General features: G+C 58.0%; 7 protein-coding genes across 7 annotated transcripts; 5 read left to right on the forward strand and 2 right to left on the reverse strand.

Annotated features, from left to right (window-relative positions):
* Positions 1-1,361: 1,361 nt before the first annotated feature.
* On the reverse strand, positions 1,362-2,811 carry EHS24_007716 (uncharacterized protein; the record flags this gene model as incomplete). The annotated part of the gene is made up of 5 exons (XM_028623061.1): positions 1,362-1,675; positions 1,715-1,869; positions 1,916-2,047; positions 2,086-2,448; positions 2,492-2,811. The coding sequence occupies 5 exons, from the start codon at positions 2,809-2,811 to the stop codon at positions 1,362-1,364; spliced, it is 1,284 nt and encodes a 427-aa protein (XP_028476954.1).
* A 1,529-nt stretch (positions 2,812-4,340) lies between these two features.
* Positions 4,341-5,864, forward strand: EHS24_007717 (uncharacterized protein; the record flags this gene model as incomplete). The annotated part of the gene is made up of 3 exons (XM_028623062.1): positions 4,341-4,506; positions 4,545-5,081; positions 5,122-5,864. The coding sequence occupies 3 exons, from the start codon at positions 4,341-4,343 to the stop codon at positions 5,862-5,864; spliced, it is 1,446 nt and encodes a 481-aa protein (XP_028476955.1).
* Positions 5,865-6,371: 507 nt separating this feature from the next.
* EHS24_007718 (uncharacterized protein) lies at positions 6,372-8,698 on the forward strand (the record flags this gene model as incomplete). Its single annotated transcript, XM_028623063.1, has 5 exons — positions 6,372-6,575; positions 6,616-7,087; positions 7,128-7,273; positions 7,311-7,754; positions 7,790-8,698. 5 exons carry the CDS (start codon positions 6,372-6,374, stop codon positions 8,696-8,698), a joined length of 2,175 nt encoding a protein of 724 aa, XP_028476956.1.
* A 462-nt stretch (positions 8,699-9,160) lies between these two features.
* On the forward strand, positions 9,161-11,489 carry EHS24_007719 (uncharacterized protein; the record flags this gene model as incomplete). Its single annotated transcript, XM_028623064.1, has 5 exons — positions 9,161-9,340; positions 9,390-9,867; positions 9,930-10,108; positions 10,171-10,608; positions 10,647-11,489. 5 exons carry the CDS (start codon positions 9,161-9,163, stop codon positions 11,487-11,489), a joined length of 2,118 nt encoding a protein of 705 aa, XP_028476957.1.
* Positions 11,490-11,912: 423 nt separating this feature from the next.
* On the forward strand, positions 11,913-12,921 carry EHS24_007720 (uncharacterized protein; the record flags this gene model as incomplete). The annotated part of the gene is made up of 6 exons (XM_028623065.1): positions 11,913-11,927; positions 12,086-12,184; positions 12,250-12,385; positions 12,484-12,638; positions 12,711-12,805; positions 12,858-12,921. 6 exons carry the CDS (start codon positions 11,913-11,915, stop codon positions 12,919-12,921), a joined length of 564 nt encoding a protein of 187 aa, XP_028476958.1.
* Positions 12,922-14,623: 1,702 nt separating this feature from the next.
* On the reverse strand, positions 14,624-15,310 carry HTB1_2 (histone H2B; the record flags this gene model as incomplete). Its single annotated transcript, XM_028623066.1, has 4 exons — positions 14,624-14,837; positions 14,933-15,051; positions 15,108-15,191; positions 15,308-15,310. 4 exons carry the CDS (start codon positions 15,308-15,310, stop codon positions 14,624-14,626), a joined length of 420 nt encoding a protein of 139 aa, XP_028476959.1.
* Positions 15,311-15,804: 494 nt separating this feature from the next.
* On the forward strand, positions 15,805-16,315 carry HTA1_2 (histone H2A; the record flags this gene model as incomplete). Its single annotated transcript, XM_028623067.1, has 3 exons — positions 15,805-15,886; positions 15,949-16,044; positions 16,092-16,315. 3 exons carry the CDS (start codon positions 15,805-15,807, stop codon positions 16,313-16,315), a joined length of 402 nt encoding a protein of 133 aa, XP_028476960.1.
* Positions 16,316-17,118: the final 803 nt, after the last annotated feature.

The following is a 17,118-nucleotide window of genomic DNA, read 5'->3' on the forward strand; positions in this document are numbered from 1 at the left end:
TGCGCGAGGGATCCAGGTCCCATTGCGCACACCACCTCCAAGTAGATTAGACCTTTACTGCTCAAGAGCCCTACGGGCCAAAACAAGGCGAGTCACAAGGCGGAGACGTGATCGCAGTTCAAGAGCCCAAGGGCCACCTTCGACGAGGCGAGTGATGAGGAGAACAGAGGCGGCGCGTGGGATTTCGGTCTCATTGCCCACCTCAAAAGTAGATTAGATATTTCAGCTCAAGAGCCCCACGGGCCACAAAGAGGCGAGTCACAAGGCGGAGGTGTGATCGCAGTTGAAGAGCCCACGGGCCACCATTAAAGAGGCGAGTGAGGAGGAAGAGAAGAGATGGTGATTGTGCGTGGGATCTCGATCTCACTGCGCACCACCTCCTCCAACAAGTAGATTAGATATTTCAGCTCAAGAGCCCAACGGGCCACAAAGGCGAGTCACGAGGAGGACCGCAGATCAAGAGCCCAGGGGCCACCGTTAAAGAGGCGAGTGAGGAGGAGGAGGAGGACAGATGGTGATTGCGCGTGGGATCTCGATCTCACTGCGCACCACCACTTCCAACAAGTAGATTAGACTTTTCAGCTCAAGAGCCCAACGGGCCACAATTGAAGAACGCGAGTCACGGGGAGGAGAGATCGTGATTACAGCTCAAGAGCCCACGGGCCACCTTTAAAGAGGCGCGTGGCGAGGAGGAGGAGGAGAAGGAGGAGGAGGAGGAGGACGTTATAGCTCAAGAGCCCCTGGGCCACTTTTAGAAATGCAAGTCACGGGGCGGGGGGGTGGTGAGAGGCGAGTTGGAGTGCCTTTCGAGAAGGAGGGACGGGACGAACGATTGTGGTGACTGGAAAGTTTGGAGACGAGGTGGTGTCCATGCTCTTCGACTGGCTGCAATGCTGGTTCGACGTGGCTCTCTCGGCTTGCGGCTGGACCCGGCGCGGTAGATGCCGAGACAGCGCGAGGCTGTAACTGCAGCTCGGCGTCGAGCCCGAGTTGCAAGCTGAGCTACTGGGTTGCGTGGTGGAAAACGGACAACGACTGGACAACGAGGGGCAATGGCTGGAGAGCTGGAGACTCGGCATGAGGCGCTTGGGCCTCGGCATTGCCAGAGAGTCGGCGCGTGAGCAGGCAGCCTGTGAGGCGGGACCTAAGGAGCTTGTGGTGGTGGAACGGGTGGTGAACGGCCATGCATCAGAAGGTGAACGGTCATAGATTACAGTCAGGTAAACGGTCAGTGGGTATTGCTTGGGTGGATCATGGATGAGGGACCTGCATAGAAGTACCGTCTCGTGACTGTCAATACACAACGACGACCAATCCCACACTGTCCCCACATGACGTGAACGGCAGCACGGCAGCTTTTCTTAGTCGTCATTGACGGAGAAGTCGGCCTTGATGATGAGGCTAACGTCCAAACCGTGGGGGATGGTGATCGAGACGCTGGGGATCTCACCACTGGCCATCAATTCCATGACGCGGTGCTGGTGCTTGGTGCAGGTGTGGGTCTTGACGGAGTCCTTGTGAACCCATTCGTCCTCGCTGGCATCGACAAGCTTGAGCGCCTGGGCGACGATATACGAGTCGATGGCCGAGACGGCACGGCAGCGGTGCTTGTTCGAGTAGTGGCTCAAGGGGAGGGGGTCAAAGTCGTAAAGGTTGGCCTTGGCCTCGTATGCGACTAAAGAATCAGACAAAAGAGTTGCAAGTCAGGACGCACTGAAGTGGGCTTTAGACAGGGCCTGGTACGTGGTGAAGCGCATGTTGATGACGGCGTTGGCCGTGTCGAGGGCGTGAGAGTACCACTTGCCGTTCATAGTGATGCGAGCGAGCTTGAGGCAGGTAAGGCTGAGCTTGAGCCATGCCGCGGACTCGCTGGAATGGTCAGGCTTGACTTGAAAGGCAGTTATCCACTACTTACAGCTGGGCCACACCAAACTGGAACGCATCGTTGTTTTTGAAGATAAGAGGACTCGAGACCCATGGGTACAGGTCAAAGAGGATACTGATGTACTCGTGTATAGCCGTGATGTAGTCACCGCAGGAATAGTAACTGCAGGGTCAGGTACCGCGCATCTCAACGACACATACACGTCGTGAGCCATCTGAAGTTTGCGTTCCAGGCGGAGCACAAGGCCCTTGAGAGGCTCAATCACATTGAGCGCTTTGCGGATGGCAGGGTGCTGGGCAGGAAGGGGATAGTCGCGAGGACGGCGGACAGGGCTGGCACCCATGATCATCTTGTTCTGAAAGATGGCTCTAGACCACCTCTCGCCTTCCGATATGTGGTCGCCATCAAGCGAACGATCAGACTTGAGGAGGCCATGCGTCCAGAGCGTCTCCATGATGACGTCGAGGGTGAGCATGTTGGCATAGATGCGATGGCGCTCGTGGCTTGGGGATGCTGCCTTGAGTTTGGGAATGGTGTTGGTCATGGAAGGGTTGGAGGTGAACCTGCGGGGAAAGTGAGTCAAAAGGAAGGACACTGACAACCTACCTTCCGGTCTCTTTGGCGGCGGTCTTCTCCAACTTCTCGAGCTGGTCGATGTTGCGGTTGGTAGGATCAAGGGTCTCGACGGGGAAGAGATTCCAGAGCGCCTGGTTCTCGGTTTGGTCCGACTGGCTGAAGCTCTTGGCGCCGACATTGGCCACACGGGGAAGGATGATGGTGGACCCTCCGCGCGTGAAGACACACTGGTCAATGGTGAGCGCTGGACCCCACTCGGGGATATGCAGCTCGTAGCCACTGTCTGGGGTGGAGGGTTGGGAGTCGGTGAGGGGTCTCTTGAGGTTTGGGGCCTTGTTCTGGGGTGTCATGGTTGTGGATGGGTAAAGTGGTGTGAAAGGGAAGCGTGATGAGGAGGGAAAAAGGATGAGCTGGACAACACCGTCACACACACGCGGCTGGCGGCGGCTGGCGCGGCCGGTGGGACGTGGGGGGTTTGATTGATGGGCAGGTCTGTGTGGGTTTCCGGCAATCAGTGGGGCGTGAGAAGCATGGTTGTCTTTGAACATGTTATTCCATCAGCTGCGGCCCATCATATCCAGTATCCAGTCATGCCGTCAGTAGGAATGCTGCTGGCTCTACCATGCATGCCGTGTGACTGATGGCCAGGGGCACTCGGGAACACTACACGGCCCAAACAACTCGACAAAGTCAAACAGAGCCCAGCTTCGTCTTCCTGTGTCGTTGTCGACATGGGGTTCTTCGTCCTTGCGGCAGTCGAGAAGGACATACGACCGGCTACTGGGGCTATCAGCAACCAACCCGCCGGCCGCCAGGGAGTGACAACATACTCGCGGTCGTCCTGCCGATGCGAGATTCCAAGCTGCCACTTTGGGGAGAGGAACTTTCGATGCCGCCTGACGATCATTTTGACCGTCACCTTACGTCGGTGGTGTTGGATGAGAGGGTGTGAACAAGATGATACTGTCAGCTCCATGCCTTGGTCTTACTCTGCAAGATCTCAACACGGGTCGAGACACCTTTCGCGCAACGCTGCCAAGACAAAGCACCAACACCGCTGGACCGACCACCAACACCGCCGCCGCGAATGACACTCGGACACTCCGCAATCCCGACGTGTGTTATCGGCCGGGCCAGCTACTAACCCTTTGGACTAGGCATGTGTGCATGTGTCAGTGTTCAGCTGTACGCAGCACAACAACATCGTCCAGTACTTTCGAAAGTCCGAGTCTCATCGGAGAATGGGTTGCCAAGACAACAGAGGAGATGCCGAAACTGTGGCACGAAAACGGTGGTCCTACCCTTCTTGTGTGTAGCTGTTGGGATTGTTGTGGAGACGTGCGGAGCCCGCTATAGGCTCCATCGTAGGGTCTATGGGTCCGGCTTACTAAATATGGATCCGAAAAGAGCGTTGCCGCGCGCTTATAGCGATGGCCGTTGACACCTGTGTGGCCTGTGGACTGTGTTTGGTGTAAACAACGGGTGTTGCGGTTGCTCGGATCTTCGGCCGACGTCGACGTGGACAACAGAATTTGCAACGGGAACTGGCGCCGTGTTATCAGATAAAATGGGGCCGGAGAGACGTCCCTGAGCAACTCTTTCTCCCACTGCTTGCCGGAACGGGTTGCGTCGCCCTGAGCGTCTCTCTGTTGAGCTTGCTCGCTAGGCTCGCTGCCCGCTCGCAGTGTGTAATGGCCGGGTACGTAGAGCTTGGCGTAGGACAGGTGCACATGGCGCCTGATCTCTGACCGGTGCCGGCCGGTGACAGGCCTGACAGGAGGTTGCTGTTCAAAAGTCGGCGTTTCATTTCAAGACACTTTTTTCTTTTACACTGTCACCCTCTCCACTCACTCCACACCTCTCGCTTGCCTTCAGTGCAATGAGCATCGGTTCCACCTCCATCTCGACATCCGCCGGTACAGCCATGCGTACCGTCGTCGTCCTTGGTGCCGCGTATGGCGGTGCTCACGCCGCACAGATGCTGGGTGCGAGCCTGCCGGCCAACTACCGCGTGCTGGTCGTGGACCGCAACTCCCACATGAACCGTAAGCTCCCAGCGCATTCCTGCAAGCTGAACCAAGAGACGTCTACGTTTTCCCACGCTTCATCACCGTCCCCCGCCTTGCACCCAAGGGCTTCATCCCGTATTACAACATGTTCGCCTACCCTCCTCTCGACTTTAGCAAGCCGAAGGAGGAAGTCGACAAGGAGATTGCTGAACGCGCCAAGGCCGCCAAGTCACTCCCTACCCCTCCAGCGACACGCGATGGCTCACCAGAGCCCGACACGCGCCACGAGTTCATTCAGGCCAACGTTGTGTCTCTGTCCAAGAACAGCCTGACCATCCTCAAGCCGGACGCGGAGGGCAGCTACGACGGAGTCAAGGATGACGGCAGCGACGCGCCGTCCGATCGCCTTTGCACGATCGACTTTGACTACTGCATCTACGCACTGGGCGCGGGTCTCCCCGCACCTTGTGACGTGTGGGGCGAGTACGGACGCACCCAGCTCCCTGGTCGCGGTACCAAGGCTGGAGGTCTGAACTGGATGAACACCCGTGGCGAGCTTTTGGCAAAGGCAGAGCGCATTGTGCTTGTCGGCGCCGGCGCTCTGGGCATTCGTGAGTACAGCATTCCTGAGCGACACTGACCTTTTCACAGAGTTTGCGACCGACCTCAAGGACCTCTATCCTTCCAAGGAGGTTACTCTCCTCCACTCGCGTACCCGCGTGCTGCCCAGGTATCCCCAGGAGATGCACGACGAGGTGATCAAGGGACTGGAGCGTGCTGGCGTCCAGGTGGTTCTTGGAGAACGTGTCACCGAGTGGCCCGAGAACCCTGACGTTCTTGGCGAGCCCAAGGTCGTTCGCACCGACAAGGGCAGCGAGTTCACTGCCGACCTCGTTCTCGCGTGCACTGGCCAGAAGCCCCACGTTGACCTGGTTCGTGGCCTCGGCGACGTGATTGCCGACACTGGCCGCATCCGCGTCAAGCCCACTACGCAGATCCAGGTCGGTCCCATTTCGGAAGAACCCAAGTCGGACAGCATCTCGGCTGCTGTGGAGAAGCTCTCTCTGGAGCCCAGCGAGACCCTCGACCACATCTTTGCGGTCGGTGACTGCGCGGACACGACTGCTATCCAGGCCGGGCACACCGCCTACTGGCAGGGCGAGGTTGCGGTTCGCAACCTCCTGCGCCTCGTCAAAGCTCGCGAGGGCGAGGACCTCGAGGAGCTCGAGACCTATGCTCCCGGCGCACCAGCAATCAAGGTCACTTTGGGTCTCAAGCACTACGTGATTGCCAATGCGGATGGTGTCAAGCCCGGTGACGACGGTGTGGAGGACCTCCAGGCCAGGCTGATGTGGCCGACCTTCAATGCGGGAGAGTTTGACGACGACGCTTAGACGCTTATGCTTTCCGGAGGTCTCTAGAGTAATGCAAGAAGTAATATCAAATATCAAGGCTGGGACACCGACTGAAGAGGTGGCCTCGCGCAACGCGTCTGAAACACGAACTCTAATGAACTAAAGCTAAACAGCCGTACAACTGGCCGCGTTTGACGTTTCTGGTGGGTTTGAGAGAATCCACATTCTCTTGCTGCCACGTAGACGAGGGACAAGAAACCTGCTGTTTCTGCACTGCATCCTGGCGTGTTGAGTGGTGGCTGTCACAGCCACAGTACAGTGTCTGACTTATGGAAGGGTTGTTTGTCGTTGACGCGTGTGGTTGGGGCGGAACAGGTCACGCGCATGGCACTAGTGCCACCCCCACCCCCACCACTCTCTCAAACGACCTTGCCCCTTGTACTCACTCACCCAGTCGTCCCATCCTTCCTTCCTTGCCTTTGTGTTTCTTCCTTCTCTCTCTGTCTTGTTGCACTCCTCTCACCCATCCTGTCTACCCATCCCACCATGGATCCAGGTCGTGTGGCCTCACAGGCCACCGTTTCCTCCTTCAACGAGCACCACTACCGTCGTCACTTGTACATGACACCCAGGATTGATCCCCTCGCCGCCCTTCCCGAGCCGGTCATTCTCCGCGGCATCTTCCCTCACCTAACCACCAAGGAGATCTTCCTCGTCTGCCGCACATCAAAGACCATGTACCGCCTCCTGGTGAGCCAAAGTTGATCGTTGGAGCCACACTGACGTACAGGACAACGACGCCTTCTGGATGGCCCGCACCGCTGTCGACTTTCCTAACTGCCCCGCCTTCCTCCTCGAGACCAAGCACTCGCGTCCCGGTTGGTGTCGTCGCGTCTATCTCGGCCTCCGCCACCCACGCCCCTTTATCTGGGGCATCAAGGCTGCCCTCACCAACCCTCATGCTGAGCCTCTAGAGGCACCTCAACCCGCGGATCCTTTCAAGCATGCCACTTGGGGATGGATGGACACTCCTTGCGAAGTCACCTCGGGATTTCCTGTCCACGCTACCGACAACGGCGTTCACACGTTCTACGAAGCCATAAGCGGCATCGCCATGGCCGACAGCGACTCGTTTATCCCATGGCACCAGAACAGCTACGAAAAGGACAAGGGCTTCCTCCATTCCATTGATCTCGTCGAGTGGCACGCTTGCGGCCACGGATTCGTGGCACGCGACTCGCGTGGAGGTCTCTGGGGATTCGGTAAGCCGTCAATGGGTGGGAGACATTCTGACGTTCCCAGGCAAGCTCTCCACAGAGGGTAAACTGCTCTCTCGTCCTACGGCTATCCCCTTTCCCATGCCCGTGGCGGATGTCACTGCTGGACCGACCGACGTGCTTGTCCTTGACGAGGACAACAGCGTCTTTCAGCTCCCCAACTGGGATACCGTGAGTACATCTGATCCAACCATGCGCTAACACACAGGCCCTTCATGAAGCCGGTCACAACCTATACGCCTGCAGAGCGAGCGGTCACGGTCCTCTTACCCCACGCATCACCCAGCTTGCCGTCGGACATCAGTACGCCGCATGTCTCATGGAGCAGAGCAGGGTGTGCGTTTGGATGACCAAGGGACGCCAACCTCACATGGATGACTGGAACTTCTACATTCCACGCCAGGCCTATGAGTTCACGATGGGGCACCTGGACAAGTACGAGGACTCGTTCCTCAGCTCGGCTCGCATGCTACCTGTGATCCCATCTTTTGATCTCGAGGAGGAGCACCTTGACCATGACTCATGTGCTGCTGGCGAGCGGATTGTCAAGATTGCTTGTGGCAGAGAGTTCATTGCCGCCCTCAAGCAGAATGGCGAGGTCTGGGTCGCGTATCCTCAAGAACGAGTTCCCACCTCCTGGACCTGGCGTTATGTGAGTTGGATACGTTACCTAGTGCTGACTGTGAGATGCCATACTTCTCTGGACCCGACACGACCCATCTCTACGTCTACGACGATGTCATTGCTACCCACAGCACACCAATCTCCATCAGTGCGACCCACTGGACCCCATCGTACCTCCGCTTCGGTTGGTTTGACCCGGACACCAGCGTGCGCGAATCGTTCCAACCCGCTGCGTTCACTTCCCTTCCAGTTGTCGACGTTGCGCTTGGCCACTTTCACTATTCGGCTCTGACCGCCACCGGTGAGGTCTATACCTGGGGTTGCAACCTGAGCCCAAACATTTCAGTGGACCACCGCAACATGGTCCGCAGGATGACACCTGTACGCCAGGTGCCGTTTGTGGACCAGAATGGCGCTCCCGTCTTTGTGTACGCCATCACTGCCGGTACCCGTCACGCCGGCGCGCTCGCCTTGGGTGACAACCGCATCCAGATCTATGCGCCGCCTGTCAAGGACGTTCCGGAAGCTGATGCGCCGCGTGCTCTTCGCCACAAGCGGACCGGCTCTCGTTCCACACTCCACCGCAAGTTCTCGTCGTTGTCGCTCAGCAGTCAGATTTCATGGGGCACTCTCCCCCCGGCCAACGGTGCAGCTACCCCCACGCGCCCTGCCCGCAGCGACACTGCCGACTTTATTCCCAAGATTACCTCTGACCAACCGAACGCCGTCAAGGTCGCTCCGGGCAACGGCAACGCCTCGCCCACCAAACGTTCCTCTTTCAAGGGCTCCAGCAGTGTCGTCAAGTGGCTTGGAGGCGTCTTCGTTGCCGACACGTCCAGTGCCAGTGTCACGACTGCTCGCTGTGGCATGTGTCACACGCCATACTGTCTTGGCATGGAGCACCACAACTCGCTCAAGCTCATCAAGTATGACGACGGTCGTGTTGACCCCCGTGAGGTATTTCTCCCGTAGCGATGGAACAACATAGGTCGAATGATGTCTGAAAGTGCCTAGCGTAGTAAGGAGGGAGTTCATGTAGCCTGTCGAGTTGACAAGTGGTTATGCCTGCTGTAATGGAAGAGTACCAGTAACCCTGTCCGGTTGCAAGTAGTGATAGTTATTCGTGTATGCACGTGGTGCTTGTACCGAGGTCAGTAGGTACAGAAAGCAGTCCTTGCCTGGTGAACGGTGGTGGTCCGTGGATGTGTCGATCAAGGAACAGGCGTACGCTTTGGCTCAGCCCGACTGATTTGTTTTGCCACCCGATCAACTTGCTTCTCATTCTTCCACATCCGCTTCATTTCGTGTTACCTCCATCACCCCCTCCATCACCCACCACTTCTCATCATGCCAGAGGTCGCTGGGACCGCTCGTGCTCCCCCTTTATCACTCCCCAGCTTTGTGCTTCACCCTCCACCTTCGCCACCCAGACACATGACGCCCCCACGCCCTGCGCGTAGGCGCCGCGCTCCATCAACCGCTACTCGTCGGCGCCTTCCATCATCCCTCTCCTCTCTCCCCAAGGAGATCCTGCTCCAGTACATCCTTCCACACCTCACCATCAAGGATGTGCTCCTCCTGTGCCGCACGTCCAAGCGGTTCGTCACGGTCCTGGTGAGTTGACTTATGACGTAGTTTGGTGGTGGGAAACTGACGCCGGCAGAATGAGGACAGCTTCTGGCGTCGCCGTATCCTAACCGACTTTCCGGACTGCCCGGCCTTCCTCCACTCCGGTCGTCGTGAGCCGGGGTGGATGCGAAAGGTGTATCTCGGCCTCCGGCACCCTCGCGCGTTTGTGTGGGATGAGTGGGATGGCGGCGCACCGGTCGGGTTCTGGTCCAAGCTTGGGCAGGGCGGCGGTAAACAATCACTGCAACATGTCTCTCACCGCAGCAATCCCACCACCTTCCCGGCCACGGAAGTCACCGACCTGTTCCCCAAGTACACCGAAGCGCAAGGTGTCTTCTTTGTCAGACCCAATCAGACCCCAGAGCTCATCCGCTGGGCGTCGAATGACGACATCAAGAGCACATTCCGCAACGGCCGCCATGCCAAAGTGAAGCCCGTCGACCTCGTCCAGTTGTCTGCTACAGGACATCAACTTGTGGCCCGGGACTCGCGCGGTGGGCTCTGGCGCCTTGGTGAGTACACCTGTGTACCTCGTGACATGCTGACAGGCGAGCTCCTGGAGGACCTACTGCAGACAGCACCGACCCAGAGGCAGAGGTCGATAAAGCCTTAGCTCCGTGGACCACCGCCGCGCGCCCGATTCCTTTGCCCACCTCCGTCTCGCAGGTTGTGGGCGGATCTGACGGATTCCTCGCCTTGGACCAAAACCCTCTGGTCTTGGAGCAACTCTTCGACCTTGACAACTGGTCTCATGTAAGTGCTGTCAGCCTACGGCAAGTCCTGACCACCAGGCGTATCGTCACAGCAGGGACCAGTTTTCCACCTTGGGTCAACTTGCCTCGGACACCGAACCGCCGAGGATTTCAAAGGTCTCGAAAGGAAGCACCGTTTCCGCTTGCTTGCTCAGCAACTACACTATTCTCGCCTGGATCCCAAGCTCTCCGACGTTTCAAGAGACCTTCAAGGACCTCAAGGGCCACCTTGCACTGCACAATGAAGAACTGTTCATGTCGACCGTCAAAAAGGGCACTGAGCCAGGTATATTCCGACTGCCACCTCTCCCCTCCGACCCTACCGAGTTCAGTGAAGCTGTGAGGGGGGAGGGGGGAAAGACCTCGTCCGGCTCTCAGCGAGTGACTGCCATTGCTTGTTGTGGGGGCCGTGTTCTTGCGCTCAAGGCGACCGGCAGCGTCTGGATGACAAGCAAGCTCAAGACCGAAAAGCTGGAGAGGGGGTCTGTCGTTTGGCAACTGGTATGTTCACCGGCTATCCACGGGGCTAATGTCCCCAGGTCGACGGCCTGTCTTTACCCTCCACGACTCACATCTACGCCAACCCCTACGGCACCGAGGTGGCCGCCCACGGCACGACAACCCAGTTACCTGACGGCTCTTGGACCCAATCAAACCTTGTCATTGGCTCGGTCCGCATCGGCAAGCGTCCCCCACTGTTCCCTCGCCATGCAGTCTCGTTGGTCAAGTTCCAAGACCTCCCCATTGTCCAAGTTGCCTTTGCGAAGAGGTATGCTGTAGCCCTTACAGCTGGGGGTGCTGTCTACACTGTTAAGCGGGAAGACTTGTTGGACCCATTCCATCCAGGCAAAGTTCACCTCCGCCACTGCGATATTCGGGATGCGACCGGCTCGCCCGTCTTTTTCTATTCTATCACCTGCGGGGCCATGCACAACGCCGGCCTTGCCTTGGGTGATACCCGCATTCAGGTGTATGCTCCTCCCTTGTCGAAGCGCGAACGCCCCATTGAAGCAATCGCGGGCAAGACCAAGGCAGAGGAAGCTCCTGCCACGACCGAAGCTCCGACGACGACCAAGAATCCGCCCAAGACCCCATCCAAGATTCCGCCCAAGACTCCCAAGACTCCGGTCAAGACCCCTTCCAAAGGTCGCACCTTTCAGCGCCAGGTCCGCCGTGTTGCCAGTCGCCTCGGCCTCATTGACCTCAACCAAGCGCGTGACGATACCATGGGCAACACTCCCGAATGGGAGCGCGTGGCTCCTGTGAGCCTCATGCCCAAAATGGACCACACCAAAGGATTGGCCGCCACCCGCCAATACGTCAACGACGCCGTCGAGTTCCAGGACGGCCGTGTCGACCCTGTGGCTTCTTCCAGGGAGTAAGAGATGTGACATGAAGTAGTTGAGTGAGAAAGAAAGAGGAGGTGAAGTGTCTGCCATGTGCAAGTCCTGCTGTGACTGGCTTCCGTGTGTTGTGGCGGTGCCGTTAATATGCACATTTGCTGCGTCAGCTGAACTGACAAACACTTACTCTTCCGCAACTTCCCCACGTGGCCACTTGGTTTGGCCCAAGGTCACTTGCCAACTGGTGAGACCACTTGTTTATTGACAGGACACAAGACGATGGCCCACCAACTTCGGACGTCGAAGCCACTCACCTGATCACCTGCTGGGCATTTTGCTCCCGCCGCCACCGACATGACGACACAATGAACGCTCTCCTGATATCCTGATCCACCTCCACCGTTCCTTTCGGGCATCTCCATCTCTCCTCTCTCCTCATCCTCTTCCCGCCATCCAACCACAATGTCCGTCCCAAGGGTGAGTATGGGTGCTTTACGCAGAGGTGACATGCTCGCTGTACTCCTCCTTCCCGTGCAGCTCGCGAGAGGGGCAGGTAAAGACACCGTCCGACGTCTCGATACCTGCCCACTTTCCCCACCGCGCTCCTCCGGTGTACCCCACACTGACACCACCAGGCGCCATACGACCCCCGGGGCGTGTTCCGCATCAACTTGCCCCATTTTGAGATTGGCCCGCGTGCGCGTGCGGTCGGGACGTACATCTCCGGCACACTGGTGGGTAATGCGATCTCCAGAATGGGCCATGGCGGCAAGGCGCCAAGACTCACCCACCAACACAGTTTACCCTCTCGTTCTTCCTCATGATCGATGCGGCCACCGTGTCCAAGTACTCCCGCCCACCGCCCGATGCGCCGTACGATACTGTACCTGTGCACGTCGCGTTTGTGGACTGGATTCCGGCCATCTGCTCCACTTGTGAGTATGCAAAGATGATCGCGGCCGAATGGTGGTGATGGTGGCGGCGGTGGGTGGTGAATTCAGCAGCTGACGCACTGCGCTCTGCGCTCCGCCAGTGGGCTTCCTCGTCACCTCGCTCCTGGACAAGTCGCACCTGCACGCGGCGCTCTCGGGGGATTCATGGGGCACCGACGGGCCCGCGGCATGGCGCGCGCGTGTGGTCCTCTTCATTGGCGTGGCGCTCATGGCCGGCGGTCTGGCCGGCAGCCTGGTAGGTGCGACGTTGGCTTGCGGTAAACACCTACGGCGACTGTGCGCTGACGAGTGTGCGTGATTTTCACAGACGGTCCTCATCCTCAAGTACATTGTCAACGGGTACACCGAGTACATCTACTATGGCGCGGCGAATGTGGGCATGAATGCCGGAATCATGCTTTCGTGAGCTGCGAAACCCCGGACGTCCAGTGGTTGCAAAGCTGACAGGTTCCAGCGGGATCATCCTCTGGGTGTCGCAGAGCGGCAGCGACGAGTACGAGTACCAGCTCACCGTCTAACGTTGTGAGCGGAGGTGTACAGAGGGGGAGAAAGAAAGGAGGTGGGGTTGTCTGTAGTGATCGATAATGGAGCTCGTAAGAAGATGCATTGGCGTGGTTCTTGCACGCTGTTTGGTGTGGTGCGCCCAGAATTAATGACTGGGGGTGGCAGGAACCGATAATCGTTGCGTGTGGTCGAGCAGTGAGGTGCAAAAAAGGAAATCAATTGAAATCAACTGGCGTGCTGGTCTGCGGCAGACCACATTTGTCGCCGGTACTAGGTTTTTTCCCCTAAAGGTCACTGGGAAAATGCGGTCAAGCGAGGAGAGGAGGACAACGAGTGGGGCAAGCTAGGTCTGTGAGACCCGGGCAATTTGTGGTGAGCTAGGTAGGGCTTGCGGCCACCTCGGCAGGGTGCCGCAGCAGGATTGTCCCGAGATGATGGTACCCAAGAGAGATGGACCAGGAAACATGAGCGCATCAGCGAGTTACAATATTCCAGTGCCACGGGGGACTGGTGAAATTGTGAGTAAGCGAAAGGCCAGAGGCTGGAGAGATTGGGTGCCACTAGAGGTCTCGGTCCAAACTATTGTTCTCAACACGGCAGGCGACGAGCTCAGCACGTACACGATGCAGCGGGACAAAGCCTGGCGTGATGAGGACCCATTACGCCCCATATTTTCCGTCTGGGATGAACATGGAGACATGGACATGAAGCATGGTGTGTTGCTGGAGGCGAATGTGTGGGGGTGTGCGTTCGAAATATAGCAAACAATCATTTGTTGAGCTGTGGTGGACTGTTTAATCGCCTTGCGCCCACGTCCCACGGCTCATGGCCTCTTCAGCTCTTTAGCAGTCCACCCTAATGCCTAAAGACAGTCCAAGGTGAATACGCCTCTGTATGCTCTCCAAGGTAAGATCACCGTGCACGACACACATGTGCCACTGCGTCACCAATGCATGCACACAGTGCTTGTGGCGGCAATTGGTACGGCCTGCTTTTGTGCCACAATATTCCTCCGCGTCCTCCTCCGACCCTCCGACCTCCTCCCACTTCTACAGAACCGTAAAAGCGGTCAAGAACAAAGTCATCCGTTCCATGTTTGTCTTTCTCAAGAGACAGCCTGAGGCGTGGACGCGCTTGCTCCCAAAGGCCCAAAGGGTGTTCAGTGTACCAGTGTGTGTATCAGAGCCGACAAGTCACGTGATGGTGAGTGTTTTAGTTCCGCGTGTTTACTGTTTTGGTTTGGCGTCCATGATCCATGACCAGCGGATGGGCGGTGCGCGGTTCAAAGGGGGCATGCAGGGTGGTGGTGTGAATTGGCGTCTGAGGGAGCAAGGGAGCAAGGGAGCGAGCAAGCGAGAGGGGGCTTGAGAGGTGAAGAAATGTCGACGACGAGGGGGTCTGGCGCATCATCATGGTGGCTGGTCGGTGGACGCGACGCGTTTGCTCTGGGCCCTTTTTGCCCTCTGCGCCAGTGACGGCGCGCGCACGAGCGCGGTCATGTCCAACCCAACTCTAAGCACCAGCCTCGACAGCTCATGCCGAAACGCAGGCTGCTCGCACAAGGTAGTAGTATAAACATACACGGTGGTGGTGCATCACAATGGAAGTATCAAAAAGCGAAGTACAGGCCATAGTGGCTACGAAGAAGAGAGAGGAGAGAGGAGGAAGGTTGGTTTCTCGGTAGGAAGAGAGAGAGCAAGCAGGACCTCTACGCGTTTACTTGGAGCTGGTAAACTTGGTGACGGCCTTGGTGCCCTCGGAGATGGCGTGCTTGGAAAGCTCGCCGGGGAGGATGAGACGGACGGCAGTCTGGATCTCGCGCGACGAGATGGTCGAGCGGTGGTTGTACGAAGCGAGCTTGGAGGCCTCGGTGGCAATACGCTCGAAGATGTCCGAGACGAACGAGTTGAGGATGGCCATGGCCTTGTTGCTGTGCAAGTGTCAGCAAAGGAAGCAAGGCAAGGGGGCACGGGCTGGATGACGCAGAGCTTGAGGCATCCGAGCGCAGTCCAGCCGACTACTCACGAGATACCAGTGTCGGGGTGGACCTGCTTGAGGACCTTGTAGATGTACGACGAGTACGACTCGACACGCTTCTTGGAGCGCTTCTTGGTGCCCTCCTTGGCGGACGAGGTCTTAGCGGCCTGGGATGGATGTCAGCTGGGGGAACCTTTACCAAAGGGGGGGGGGGTAAGCTCACCTTGGCGGGAGCCTTGGAGGCGGCGGCGGGAGCCTTGGAGGCCTGCGAAGCTGGGGCCTTGGAAGCGACGGACGACTTGGGGGGCTAGTGTGGTGTCAGTGAAGGAACAAGCAAGGCAAAGGATGGTGGTGGTGGTGGCGACGACGGCCCAAGCAGGACGCGTCGAGGGGGGGAGGGTGGCGAGCGGGGTGGATACTGACCATTGTGGATGGAGTTTGAGTGTGGGTGGGGTGGGTGGTAGAGTTGCAGAGAAAGGGTGGTGGAGGAGACAAAGGTTGGGAGAAGGAGAGACGAGTGGATGGATGCAACCAGTTGATATATGGCGCGCGTGAGTGACGGGTGTGGGTGAGTGTGTCGTCAGGCAGCAGAGCGGCGTGGGTGGCCTGGGTGGGTGATCGCTGCTGGGTGACGTGGGAGCAAAACACGCAAACACGTGCCTTTTTGGCCACGTCACGGAAAATACAAATAAAATGTATTTCTGATGACGGTGTTTTCGTCCCCGCCAGCCAACACACACACACACACACGGCCCGCCACCCACAGCGCGCACAGGAGGCCAGAGCCTATATTAGACCACCCCGTCACTTCACCTCTTCCGTCTTCCACATCCATCCACTTCTCCTTCCAACTCTCTCACAACCACCCTTCTCGTGTCTTCGCAACCCCACACACCCCAACCACAACAACCTCTTTCACAATGTCTTCCGGTGGCAAGTCTGGTGGCAAGTCGGGCGGCGACTCCAAGTCGACCACGCGTTCGGCCAAGGCCGGCCTGCAGTGTGAGTAACATGGCCTCTCCCTTGCATTCATTCCTTTGCACCTTTGCTGACTTGCATCCCAGTCCCTGTTGGTCGTATCCACCGTCTCCTCAAGAAGGGCAACTACGCTCAGCGTGTCGGTTCGGGCGCTCCCGTCTACCTCGCCGCTGTCCTTGAGTGTAAGTCGCCTCAGCTTCGTCGTTCCACTGTAGCTGACCTCGACCAGACCTCGCTGCTGAGATCCTCGAGCTTGCCGGCAACGCCGCTCGTGACAACAAGAAGTCGCGTATCGTCCCCCGTCACCTCCAGCTCGCCGTCCGCAACGACGAGGAGCTCAACAAGCTTCTCGGCTCGGTCGTCATCTCGCAGGGCGGTGTCCTCCCCAACATTCTCTCCGAGCTCCTTCCTGCCAAGTCGACCAAGGGCAAGAAGGTCGCCGCCGACGCCTAAGCAAGTCTGCACTGCACCAGACCAAACCACCTGCGCACGAGCAGTCTCTCGACGCGCAAGAGCTACACACCTCTTCTTTCGAGCAACCTGTTCTTTCTTCGCTTTCGCTCATTCCATTTTGTACATGCCGTCCACCGAGATGCATACTTGTATTCTGTCACCTTGCTCTTTTCTGCTGCTGCCACTCGCTCCTAGCCACTGCCTGATCTCACTGATGCCAATACATTGACGCGCTTGTCAGGTCCATGGTATCCTCAGAAGAGACGCGTCCACGCCACCGCCACCACCGCGTCGCTGCGAGTCCTACCACTACCCTACAGTCAAAGCGACTGCCCTCGCCGTGCTCCTGCTCCTGCGCTCCTGGCTGCTCCTCGAGCGTCCCTTGCGCACCCTGCACAAAAACTTGCTGCAGCGATCAGCGAGCCGTGCGGTGCGGAAAACACACAGCACACCACAGCGGTACAGCGGGCACTGCAATCACGTGACTTGGATCACAAGGATCACGCCGATCAGCGAGCACGCAGCGTCCAGCAGCGCCGGCGGGTGTTTACGCGTCGAGGAGAGCGGTGGCTCTTTGCTGTGTGGGTTGATGATATGGCCAAGAGGACATCAACTGGGATCAATTCACGTGACTAGCTAGCAAACATGCAAACATGCGCGGCCCCTCGTCGAGCTCAGCGCCGAGGGGCCACTCCTTCCTGCCCTGCCAGAGACGTGCTGAGAGCGATCACGATGGAGCCGGGCAAAGGTTGTAACGGTCCAAGTCTAGCTGGCCCGTGGCCGCCGCCATAACCAGTCGATTC

This window comes from Apiotrichum porosum (genome assembly GCF_003942205.1).
Source record: "Apiotrichum porosum strain DSM 27194 chromosome Unknown scaffold_5, whole genome shotgun sequence".
NCBI lineage: Eukaryota > Fungi > Basidiomycota > Tremellomycetes > Trichosporonales > Trichosporonaceae > Apiotrichum > Apiotrichum porosum.